This window comes from Dioscorea cayenensis, chromosome 5, assembly GCF_009730915.1.
Source record: "Dioscorea cayenensis subsp. rotundata cultivar TDr96_F1 chromosome 5, TDr96_F1_v2_PseudoChromosome.rev07_lg8_w22 25.fasta, whole genome shotgun sequence".
NCBI lineage: Eukaryota > Viridiplantae > Streptophyta > Magnoliopsida > Dioscoreales > Dioscoreaceae > Dioscorea > Dioscorea cayenensis.
Genome location: NC_052475.1, coordinates 24,786,051 through 24,798,196, shown reverse-complemented (window position 1 = coordinate 24,798,196; position 12,146 = coordinate 24,786,051). Strand labels below are relative to the sequence as shown.

Here is a 12,146-nt window from a genome sequence, read left to right as displayed (position 1 = left end):
CGCAAGGCTAATCAACACACCTGGAATTCAACAATATACATATCGCAGATATAGAACAGAAAGAAACAATGTTACACAACTACAGTAACAACAACAACAATAACAACAATAGGATACAGAAAATATAGAGGTTCACAAAAATACACAGGGAAACACCCTAACAATAGTAGGAAATGGTAATACACAGAAGTTTAAGAGTATTTAAATACTAAACCATGCAACAAGTTTTGTACACACTAGTGGATCCATAGGTCTTATAACATGTTCCATGACAACAACAACATACATGAACTGAAGGAAATACAACAGATGATAGAATAGTAGTAAATGCCCAGTACGCTGCCACACAGTCACTCCTACTACCTGCAACAGTCTGGGAGGAAGAAAGAGGGATGAGTAACTCAAGTTACTCAGTGAGGGGAGGTTAGCACAACTTTAGCGTAAAAAAATACACCAACAGTAAGAATAATAACAAATCATCAAAATACATGCTTTACAAAAATAATACCAGTTTAGAAACTTTAACATGCATAATAGAAGTCTTTAAAAGGAGTAAAACAGCATAAAAATACCAAGAAAACCCTTTTTACCCCAACTAGGGTTTACAACACAAAAATCATAAAACATGGTTTTGAAACAAACATAATACCCAACACTCACCCAACATAACATGGTCTAGAAAACTCTCTAAACCTTCGCCGTGGCCATGGCTAGGTTCAGAGCCGCCAAGGTACTCATGCCCTTGACGTTGACCCATCAGTTCACCGGTTGGTGACTCGGCTACCCGATGAATATCCAGTCAGGGCTCTACACTCCCACCGAATCGGCCCTCGAGTAATCAGCCGGCCAACACGCCACCTCAATAGGGTCGGGCCGTGAAGACCGCCCTACTGCAGAGAGGATATCACCAAAACAATCACCACAATAAAATACAACTCCACTCGAGTACAATATCCATCCATAATCATAAATCAAGAATACCTCGGCCATTTTGCACGAGAACAAGATAAACACATAAGCAAAGCCCAAACTTTTTAACACAAAAATAATTTGCAAGTCCCAACACAAGCAACAACATGGAAATCCTTTTTCCTTTCAACAATCCAAAAATTTGTTCCAAGCCTAACATTTCACAAAAAAACAAAGGTTTCCACAACAATTCTCAAGTTTTATACTAAATAAAGATTTCACGAACTCATGAATATGTATATTAATCACAATTCCCACGATAACAATTCAAATGCCAAACGAGACATCCAAGATTTTTCTCAAGTAATAACTATCATTCACCAAAAATACCAAACAAGTATAAATCAATAAAACTTACTTAAAAACATGATATGCATATATATATATATAAATATATAGCTATTGGCATTCTTCTAATAAAAGCTATGCTAAATAATTCCACTCACTCGAAAAGGAAATTTGTCTTCCTCGCAAGCTACTCCTCAGCTAAGCCTTTGCCTCGATCCAAGACTTCTTCTCCTTGCCAAAGCATGACAAATCACAACAAAAAAATTAGCAAAAAAACGAAAACAAACAAGAAAACCCCAAGTTTTTCTAACAAACAACCCTAATTCGATCCTAGGGTTGGCTCAAAACTAGGTTTAAAAGGTTCCCAATGAGTTTCTAGGGGTTTTTAGCTTCAATCTAATCCAAAGAAATCAAAGAAACAACTAAAGATTGCCGGTGCTACGAGTAACCTCGGAATTGCTACGAAAGAAAACCGACCTTAAAACTAAGATTTTTCTCCAAATTTACAACACCAATTCAAGAAATCTCACCACAAGCATCCTCAAACATGAACAACAAATCAATGGCTTCAATTTAAGCCTACAAACATGCAAATCCATGGAGAAATTCTAGGTTTAAAAAAAAACTAAAACAAGAAAAATACAAGAATAAATACGGTATGAAACTATAAATCCAAGCTTACCAAGTTCAAGAGTGAGGAAGGAAGGAAGAGGACAAGAATCTCGCCGGAAAATCTCGCCGGAAAAGAATTTAGGAAGAGGGAAGGGTTCAGCCAAGTAGGGAAGAAGAAGGAGAAGAAAAGAAGAAGATAGGGTTTTAGAGAAAATCGTGCTGCTACAGGAACGGGTTGCTACAGAATGAAAGTCGCTATCAAAACCGAGCTTCTACGAGAACAGATCGCTACTGTAATCGAGCCTCTCATGTAACCCGGGTTTGCTACGGGATCGATCGCTACAGATCTGGGGTCGAAAAATCTATAGCAATGGGCTAAAGCAATCTATAGTAAACCCTGGTTATAACACTTGGGACATGAAGATCCTAACAAATGGATATTATAGCTAAGTGTGGTTGTAATGGAATCTCGTAGACAACTTGTTTACTTTGATATGAGGCCGAGGAGATAATGGACAACCTACTGGTTACCTATTAGTTTGCTAAAAGGATTTGGTCACATTTCACTAGCTTGTTCCATATCCCATTCATTCCTCCTACTCTGAGAAAGATTTGGTCTCTTCTTGGGAAAACAATTGTTTAAATTTACATGGTCTTGGAAACCTTCTCATCGGGGCAATTTGTTGGTCAGTTTGACTGGAAAAAAAAACAATCACATTTTTAATTGCAATATACTCTCTTATTTTTCTATTATTTGCAAAATTGATTATTTAATAATCACCTGAGTGAATGTTGCTCATATTGTAAAGAAGGCCAAGCTTGAGGAAATGACCCCTACAATTAAAAGAAACCTTGTCTTTGCTGAGAATTCGTTGGCAACTCAGGAGCTTTAGCGTAGTTCGATTGATTCCACCAGCACTTGAAGGACAACAATTATTTCCTAATTCTGTGTTTTCCCATCTTTTTCTCCTTTTTCTTTTTCTGTCTTTTGAGTGCTTTGTCATTTTGTCTTCGTATATAGTCTTTTGTGTTATGTATCCACTTCTGATGGACTCGTAGTTGTTGTTGCCCTTTTCTGTTTTGTTCCTTACTCATCTATATATTTGTGTTTTTAACTTATTATATTTGTGGTTAAAAATCCTTCCATCACAAGATAGCTTTGGAACCTCTCTTGCTACTCTCACTAAAATATTTCATATAAATGACACATTGTCTACCATGACTTCCCCACAAATAACACATTGTTTGTCTTAAAAAAAATAAAAAATATTTTTTTATAGAATTTAAATTCTCAGGAATTGTCTCTGGAAAAGATTAAAATTTATTACTTATTTTCCTAAACCATACAAAGAAAAGATTAAAATTTGTTTTTTTTTTTTTAATTTACTATTATTGTTAAAATTTGTTCATGCTACCAATATGCACATATATTCATCAACTTAATAATACTTATTATTATTATAATAAATATCAATACAATAAATTGTAGAGGCCGCCATATGTTGCTAGATTGCGCCGCGAGCGAGCTTTGTGGTAACGGCGGCCATAGGTGAAGCTTGGAGTATCAGCCATGGTGCGGCCATACGCAGTGAAGGGGAGGAAGCACAAGAAGAGGAAGATGGAACAAAGAGAAGAAGCAGTAGAAGAAGAAGTGGCGCGAGGAGGAGAAGAGGAGGAGGAGGAGGTTGCGGCGGGGAACGAGAAGAAGGTGGATGCTGTCCTGGATGAGCTTCCCGGCATCCCTAGCGTGGCGCCGGTAGAGAAATCCAAGCAACCTAATGTTATCTTCATACTCGAGAAGGCCTCTCTGGAGATTGGCAAGGTTGGAAAGGTACGAAAGGTGGCGCCTTTTTCGCGGTTTCTTAGAGATTATCTAGGGTTTGGAGATCAGGATTTGATTAATTGGGGCGTATACTTGAGAGTTTATTCATCAATCGAGATGGTGAAGGTTGTAATTGTATAAAGGAGAAAATTTTCAAGGTTTTACGCTAGGGTTTTAAGGATTGAGATTGGTCATGGTGTGTTGGGTTTTTGGAGGAAGGTCTCGTGTTTGGGGGTTATTGTTTCTTGTTTGAGTCTCGATTAGTTAACACTCATTACCTATTAATGTTCATGTTTTCTTTTTAGGATTCTGGGATAAGGTATTGATTTAGGGTTTATGTAGGGTTTTGGGAAGAGATTTGCTCTTTTGGAGTTAGATTTGTTGTGGATAGCCATCTTCTTTTATCCATGCCTTTGGTGATCTGGGAACTTCAATGTTGATTTCTAGTGCTTAATTTAGTGTCATATATTTCTTTCTTTTTTTGCAGAATTTTCAACTTTTGAACTCAGATGATCATGGCAACTTTCTTAGAAAGCAGAACCTGAATCCAGCTGATTATAGACCTGACATTGTTCATCATGTAAGCTATTGACGTTGCGTTCTTTCAATTTGCCATATCAATGTTCTGTGGTAGTACTTGTATCAGCTACACAGTTTTATAATTATATTGATGCATTGATAAATTGTTATATCGTAATAAAAGGGCTATTTTTGTACACTAGGGAGTTAAGAACTACAGGAACTGCAATAAACGAATGAACCAAAATTGAGCTAGTCAATTTGGCTTAGTGTGTTATGTCGTGATTTGTCTGGTCTATGTCAGAATTTGTCAACGGCATATATAATCTTTCAAATGATGGCTTAGATTTCAATTAAAAAAAAAAGTAGTTTTCTCTTTCCGGTGTAGTGATATGTTCTGTGAATATTGGATGGTAGTGTACTATAATATTTAGCCTTGCTTCTCTTCGTGCTAGTTTCTGAATCACAACATAAATTTGTGAAGAATATCAGTTGATGCTTCTGAAGTAGTCCATCATATAATGCAAGCCAAGAAGCTACAGAATTCAGGATTACTGCAGTATTAGTGATTATGAGTTTATCTATTTAATGCACACTCTTACTAATCTGTGTCAGGCTCTTCTTGCCATATTGGATAGCCCCCTAACTAAAGCTGGGAGGCTGCAGGCTTTATATGTTAGAACAGAGAAAGGGGTCCTCTTTGAGGTTAAACCAAATGTCCGCATGCCCCGAACAATCAAACGATTTTCTGGTCTCATGTGTAAGCAAGTCTTTCACATGATTAATCTCAACATAGTTTGTCTATTCATTACTCTTCATGCTTGTTTCCTCTGTTCGTAGAAATTGAAATGTTTTAATTTCCTCTTACAGTGCAATTACTTCAAAAGTTGAGCATTACCACTACAGGATCACATGATAAGCTTCTCAATGTGATAAAGAACCCAGTTACTCGATATTTGCCAGTCAATTCTCGGATAATAGGTAAGGATTTATTTCTGCCTTAGAAACATCACCAATTATCATTTTTTTTTTATGGATCATTGCTGAATTATCCGCTGGGACATTAGGTCTTTCATATAGTTCAGAGAAGTTGGTCCAGTTGAAGGATTATGTTGCTGCTGCCAGTGATGACGCTACCCTTGTCTTTGTGGTATGCATATCCAGTCATTTCATTGCTGTGGATATTCCATAAGCATGCTTATTATATTGGCTCATGTTCTCTCTTGTTGCTAATAATATTTCAAGGTTGGTGCTATGGCCCATGGAAAGATAAGCAATGAAAACACAGATGATTACATATCAGGTGTGCTTAAATGTGATACTCCTTGAAGATTTATATGAGCATGTATTTGAAAATAACAATGTTTGAGGCTTTAATTGAAATGTTGCCTTTATATACTAGTAGAATTCGAATGATTTATTTTAGTCAATAAAAGAACAGATAATCCACAAGGCCGTCCTTTTATTTTTTCTATACTCATGAGCAGTGTCTAGATGTTAAATCAAGGTCCTTAAAATATTTATCTTAAGTTTATCATCTTTCTGTTTGCAGTTTCTGGCTACCCATTGAGTGCTGCCTGCTGCATAAATCGTATTTGCACTGCACTCGAGCAGAAATGGAAGATCCTGTAAGTGTAAATGCTCTTTTCACGTCAAGTTGCAAGTTGCAATATTTTCAATGAGCAGGCTGTTTAGAAGGTCTTCGACTGACTTGGTTTCATCCTTATTATGTGAGTGGAGAGGAACTTCAGTCTCTATCAATTTTTGAAGTATAATCACTTTAGCATATCATAAGTTTAGCATAAGAATCTAGATTGATATGAGGGAGATTTGTGTTGTATTTGAATGCTCTTATTTAATGTTTGCTGAAACTGGTGGCTTAATCAAGTTTACCAAGTGTAGCCCACGGACAATCCTTTTCTGGCTGGTCTCATGTGAAGATTAAACCATGGTGCTTTTTTATTTTAGTAAAATCATGGGCAGTAAATATTGAACCCCTTTTTTTTAAGTGGGCAATAAAGATTAATGTCTTTTGCATACAGCAGAAAGAAACCTATTTTGTATTTGCAGAAGGTGTCTACATAAAAGATTAGAGATAAAGTTTTCCACAATTCATAATGTTTAATCATGTCTATCATCATCTTTTTATGGGGCCATTGTCTGGGATGCCTCTTGTGCTTTCAAAGGTGCAATTCATGGATCCATTCCGCTCACACAACACAACGCTTGGGTTTAGCAGTGGTTATTAAGGAATGGATTTTACTATGTTGATCTAGAATCAAATTTCAAGAGTATTATCATGAATTTTTTTAAGCAAGCTTATTCTCATGGTTTTATGTTGGTTTTAGTATTAGATGACTGTTTTGCTCTATTGTTATCTCAAAATCCAATTTATTAGAAGGTCAGGCAACCATGCAGCCCATGCATTAGCAAAGGCTGTCAAGAATAGTTCATACATGAAGGAAGGAGTGGTTTTCAAACCTTTCTACATTTCTGCTGGATGATTTAAGTAATGCTCTAAATTAATGCTTTTTATTTAAAAAAAAATAAAGAGAAAAAATACAAGTCTATCTGCATGGGAAATGGCATTTCAAAGTAATATCTTGAATTTTCATTTTTCTAGTTAAAAAAACAAAACAAAATAAATAAGTAAATAACCAAATAAAAGGGTTGAAGAGCCTCGTAAATTTCTTCCTTCCTGATGAGGAGGCCTAACATGTTTCTATATCCTAAAAGAAAGTATATTGCATTACATTTATGACTCGAGTTTGTTTGAGCCTGGTTTTGTCAAGCGATGTGGGGCCATTAACGTAGCAGCCAAGGCCTTGGAAGTTGGAACAAGGTCTTGTCATAAAAATTTTAAAATTGGATGATGTAAGATGTCAGTCAAAGAATTGTTTGAAGTTACAAATCGGAGAAAGGTTAGGTGGGCAATTGTGTTTACACAAACTTTTCCTTAGGATTATTATTATTATTATTATTATTATTTCCTCACAGTATTAGGACATCTAGTGATGGACAAACATGTATGGATTCAAACGTTGTATTTCCACATATTTATGAAACAAATGAGTTGATGAATGAACAGCTAGCTAGCCAGAGAAAATGGGAGCATCTTAAAATTTCATAAAGTTAATAGTACCAATACGTTCCTTTGTTGGTCATTCTGATGTAGTAGTAGTAGTCTATCAAGGTGGTCAGGTCCAAAGCTAGCTAGCGTTGGGAGACTTGCTCTCCCATGGCCAATGATGGTGACTAGGCCTCCATGACTTGGATTTCCACCAATTTCTCCCAGTTTGCTTCCTAGCAGTTGTACGTGTTTAGATTGCTTTGATTTTGTGTGGGCCCACAGTGATAGAAGTCTTAGGGGATGCACATGCACTTTGTTGCAAATGTTTTTTTTGGGGAAGAGGAGTAGGGCAAACTCACTAGAGACTCCAGGGATGTGCATAAATTTCGGTGGAATAAGTGAGGACGGGGCCACGTTCACATGAGCGCTGAAACCACCCGTACACAATCACTATTTACAACTCCCAGAAATGTGCTCTCAGTCGAGAATCGAACTTTCACCACTCGGTGAGAACTCTATCAGTGACTCGTGTATCAATAGACCCGAAGGTCTTTGGCCAACAAATGTTGATGCTGATAGGTGGTTGGTGAAACAGGGAATACTCAGTATTTGGTTCAGCATGCAGTTGCAGGGCGCTTAGCTTGACTTTGTGGACTTTCAAATTAGAGAATGATCCAAGCAAACCCAAAGTGGGAACATTCTTTGATCCTACGGAGCACTGCAAGTGCAAGGGGCATGAGAAGAAGCAATTGCAGTTTCATCTAAGTATTTCTTAATGGCTACTTCCTGGAAAATGATTAGAATACTTTGAGTTTGACCTGACCTGATACTTTTAATGAGTTGATGTATAGCGTGTTGAATGTGCCTAGACTTTTCTTTCACACACCAACAAAAGTGATCTTGTGTAGCAACCACTCTGTATTCTATTCTATGAACACAAGATGCTTTCAGAACGTGAGGCACCTTGTCCAATCAAAATACCAATTAATCCCAGTGGATGGCAAATCTTCATGAGTGTGTACATGACAAATTAATTATGAGTTTTGTCTTTTAAATCCCTTGTAGTTGATTTGGTTTTTTTGGCTGTAATCTTTAAACTTTGTATCATTGTTTACTGGTGTAATAGATTAGCTACTTATTAATTAGTAGCTCTTTTATTTTTTTATTTTTTAAAGTAAAGTACGAACCCAAATCTCTTTTTTCTTTTTGTTACACCTATTATAGAAATACAGAGTTTACACATGCTCACTTGATACATACGGCATTATTAAATTGTTATACTTGAGTCCGATGTTATGAGACGATTCACTTAGATCATTAGTGGACAAGCCAAATAAGTCAAGGCTTCACTTGAATATTGATATAGAATCCTCCGTTTGAATCTTTTTGCTTCTAAGACAGTAGAAATTAAAAAAAAAACTATATGATTGATTTTGATTATAATAATAAAAAAAAGTAACAACTAAATATAAAGTTCTTCCGCTCCTTGAAAATGTCTCAATAGGTTAAACCTCCATGAAGACTATCCCTCAATAAAAATATTGGACATCAAAAAAATATATATAAAAAAGTGGAAGCCATATAAAAAAAAAAATCCATATTTTCCTACTATATGTCAGAGAATACATGTAGTCCTCGTTGATATTTTATTGCAATCATGTTTAGAGAAATTATTTAGGATTAAAGCAAGTTAAGTTAATTGAAATATTAATTTTATGAAGATAGATCTCGTGCCACATGATTCTATTTAATGGGCATATGAACAGTGAAGGTGCCAAAAATAGGGCATCGCTGCATCCCTTGTGACCGGCGAGATGCCTACTCAAAAGAAGGGCATTATTCTAATTAAACAAGCTTCTAACACATGTATTATATTTTAATAAAGTCTAAAAAATACATATATATATATATATATTCACATGTGTACTTGTATATATACACATAAATTGTTGAAAGGCAAAAATGAGATATTATTTTATTGCAATGATATATTCACTTCGGTGCCAACATATCTTATATCATTTTTTTTAATAAATTAAAATGATTAGCAAACTAGTTTTACTAATAGGCGACAAGCGCTCTCATTTAAGAGATCGTCAAAGGGATAGAGTGATGCACTAATTACGATGGCTTACAAACCTCTTAAAAAAATCTATTTGAAAACACTGTTTCTCTCATAAAGGACCCACACCCAAGCCATGAACAGTATATAAACAGTACTTAGTCAAGTGTACTGTACATGAACAATATAAGAATAGTACTGCTATGCGAGGGATTTGAACCCTTGCCTTCCTCTTGCACTCAAGTGTCTTACCATTGCACTCAACAGACCCACACTCATTCTTTTATCTCTTCTTTATTTATTTTTTTTTTATAAAAAAAAACTTCAAACTCCATGAAATAAATCTCACTATAATTATTTATTACAACGAATTAACAACAGCAACCAAAGAAAATTAAGCTAGCAAGGAAACACTACGTAGAACAACCAATTCCATGGTGAGTCCCGGTCCAAAACCAAGAAGTACCCCAAGCTCATGACCTTCTCCAGTGCTCCCTTTCCCTTCCTCAACCGATCTCTTCCGCATCTCATCCATGATGAACAGCACTGTAGCGCTTGACATGTTCCCATACTCACTCAGCACCTGCCTCGTTGTCCTCAACTTCCCCTGCGAAAGCTTCAGCTCCTCCTCCGTCTTATCAAGTATTGCCGGCCCACCAGGATGCACAATGTAAAACAACTCATTCCAGTCAGTGACACCCACCGGCTCAAACACTTGTTTCAAACTCTTCTCAATGTTCTTAGCAACAACATGCGGCAGTTTGTTTTGGAGATGAAAGGTCAGACCTGCATAACCATAGTGCCCTTCCACAGACCCTTCACTGTCCGGCAGCACCGCTTGCATGGCAAACCCAATCTCAAACACCGGCTTCTCAACATCCATAATCGGGTCCGCACCAACAACAAGCGCTGCCGCACCATCTCCAAAAATGGCTTCACCAATTAAAGAGTCAAAGTGTGCCTCATCAGGACCACGGAACACCTGAGTCATGATCTCAGATGACACCACAAGCACTCTAGCACCCTTGTTATTCTCCGCAATATCTTTGGCTATGCGGAGCACAGTGCCACCAGCGTAACAACCAAGGCTGTAAAGCATGGTGCGGTTAATGGTGTGTGAGAGACCGAGGAGTTTGAGCAGCTGGTAGTCAGCACCAGGCATATCAGCACCTGTCATGGCACAGAACACCAAATGAGTGATCTCTGAGCTTGGCCTTCCCCACTCTTCCAGTGCCTTGACGGCTGCCATGCTTGCAAGCTCCGGCACTGCAGAGACAGTGATCTCCTGCCTAACGTCTGTGGATGGAGCCTTGTAAATGCACATGTTGGGGTTCTCTTTCAGTATATCTTCAGTCAGATATGTGTACCTTTTCTTCACTGTGGACCTTTCACCTACATATATATATATATATGTATGTATGTTTGATCAGTACCATGATTGCATGTGTGTTTGGGAGATGATATATATATATGTACTTACAAATACGACGGAACTTGTTCTTGAGATCTTGTTTGTGCTCGCTGTTGGTGACACGGAAGTAGTAATCAGGGTAGGTGCTCTGATCGATCACGTTGGGCGGGTTGGCGGTGCCTATGGCTAAGATGGTGGCAGGGCCTTGTGGCCTCTCCTTCCTAAAGACATCTTGGATTGCTACCATTGTTTCTTCAAGTATTATTGTTGATGTCTTGCTCAGAGTTTATTGTTTTGAATTGATGCTTTGTAGAGATGGTTATCTGAGTCCTTGTTTATATATAGAGAGAGAGAGAGCTGGATTGATAGATTATATTGTTATTTGTGGAGTTTTGTTTTGCACGTGAAAGGTGGTTGTTGGCTTTCTTTTAAGCTTTGTCATGAGTCTAATTCGGTGTCTGAATCACGTTGAACGTGGTATGGAGTGGTTGTTGTTCTTTATTGAAAAAGTTTGTATATTAAATTGTAAATATATGCATCATCAGTATTCCAGGTTGCTGAAAAGTCATTAAATAAAATTATTTAATGAAATATTGGTCCATTTGTTCGCCGCCTGCGGCTGCTTACATTTTTCTGTTTGGGCATGGTCGTTTTTTGCGGGAGTTTATATGACCCTGCAAAATTGGGTAATTTTTAATATAATTTTATGAAAATATGTTTATTTATATATACTAGGGGTGGCAAAAATTCGGGTCCGGACAAAACCGGGTCCGGACAACTACTAATATAAATAGAAAAACTTGTGTCCGGACCCGCTAGGTTTTTAAATCCGGACAAACTTAGTATGTCCAAAACCCCGGTTTATTTTTAAAAACCGGGTTGTCCGGATGTCCAAAATTTTTTTCCGAATTCTATAAGTTATTTTTTTAAGTCAGCTCAAATATTAAATTATACAAAAAAATAATTTAATTCACATTAAATGTAAAAACATTAATAATCCAAAAACTCAACTCAAATTATAGAAAAAAATCTAAGTCTTAATAGAAAAAAACAATAGATGTTTAAAGTTTTTTTGAAGAATCGAGCTTTAAAACAAATGGGCCCTAGGGTCGTGAGGCTTTTAAAGTTTTTAGGGGTTAAAAGTGCCCGGTTGTCCGAATTCTACGTCCGGACCCGGCCCGGATTTAAATTCGGACAACTGTCACGTCTCGGGACCCTACCCGATTTGCAAAACCTTATGTCCAAACCCTTTTTATTCGGGTACGGACAAAACCGGGCACGTGGTCCGGACAGATTATTGCCACCCCTAATATATACGTTTATATACTTACATAATTTTTTAAGAAAATTCAGCTCAGAAATTTTATTTAAAAAAAAAAAGAATTACTTGTGT

General features: G+C 37.0%; 2 protein-coding genes and 1 long non-coding RNA gene across 3 annotated transcripts; 1 reads left to right on the top strand and 2 right to left on the bottom strand.

Moving 5' to 3' along the window:
- Positions 1 to 85: 85 nt before the first annotated feature.
- Positions 86 to 712, bottom strand: LOC120262307. Its single transcript, XR_005536740.1, has 2 exons — positions 661 to 712; positions 86 to 373 (listed from the first exon to the last, which is right to left on the bottom strand). It is a non-coding gene; the product is annotated as an uncharacterized LOC120262307 (long non-coding RNA).
- Positions 713 to 3,345: 2,633 nt separating this feature from the next.
- LOC120260392 (ribosomal RNA small subunit methyltransferase nep-1) lies at positions 3,346 to 6,216 on the top strand. The gene is made up of 7 exons (XM_039267866.1): positions 3,346 to 3,700; positions 4,179 to 4,271; positions 4,826 to 4,970; positions 5,081 to 5,191; positions 5,278 to 5,360; positions 5,456 to 5,513; positions 5,763 to 6,216. Exons 1-7 carry the CDS (start codon positions 3,440 to 3,442, stop codon positions 5,840 to 5,842), a joined length of 831 nt encoding a protein of 276 aa, XP_039123800.1. The 5' UTR covers positions 3,346 to 3,439; the 3' UTR covers positions 5,843 to 6,216.
- A 3,460-nt stretch (positions 6,217 to 9,676) lies between these two features.
- On the bottom strand, positions 9,677 to 11,045 carry LOC120259852 (chalcone synthase 2-like). Its single transcript, XM_039267302.1, has 2 exons — positions 10,823 to 11,045; positions 9,677 to 10,734 (listed from the first exon to the last, which is right to left on the bottom strand). Exons 1-2 carry the CDS (start codon positions 10,998 to 11,000, stop codon positions 9,737 to 9,739), a joined length of 1,176 nt encoding a protein of 391 aa, XP_039123236.1. The 5' UTR covers positions 11,001 to 11,045; the 3' UTR covers positions 9,677 to 9,736.
- Positions 11,046 to 12,146: the final 1,101 nt, after the last annotated feature.

Bases quoted from the DNA above. Each gene is read 5' to 3' on its own strand.
- LOC120260392 (XM_039267866.1), top strand. From the start codon at position 3,440: ATGGTGCGGCCATACGCAGTGAAGGGGAGGAAGCACAAGAAGAGGAAG. The intron at 3,701-4,178 runs GTACGAAAGGTG...CTTTTTTTGCAG, and splicing joins AGATTGGCAAGGTTGGAAAG to AATTTTCAACTTTTGAACTC. The intron at 5,192-5,277 runs GTAAGGATTTAT...CTGGGACATTAG, and splicing joins AGTCAATTCTCGGATAATAG to GTCTTTCATATAGTTCAGAG.
- LOC120259852 (XM_039267302.1), bottom strand. From the start codon at position 11,000: ATGGTAGCAATCCAAGATGTCTTTAGGAAGGAGAGGCCACAAGGCCCT. The intron at 10,735-10,822 runs GTAAGTACATAT...ATATATATGTAG, and splicing joins GAACAAGTTCCGTCGTATTT to GTGAAAGGTCCACAGTGAAG.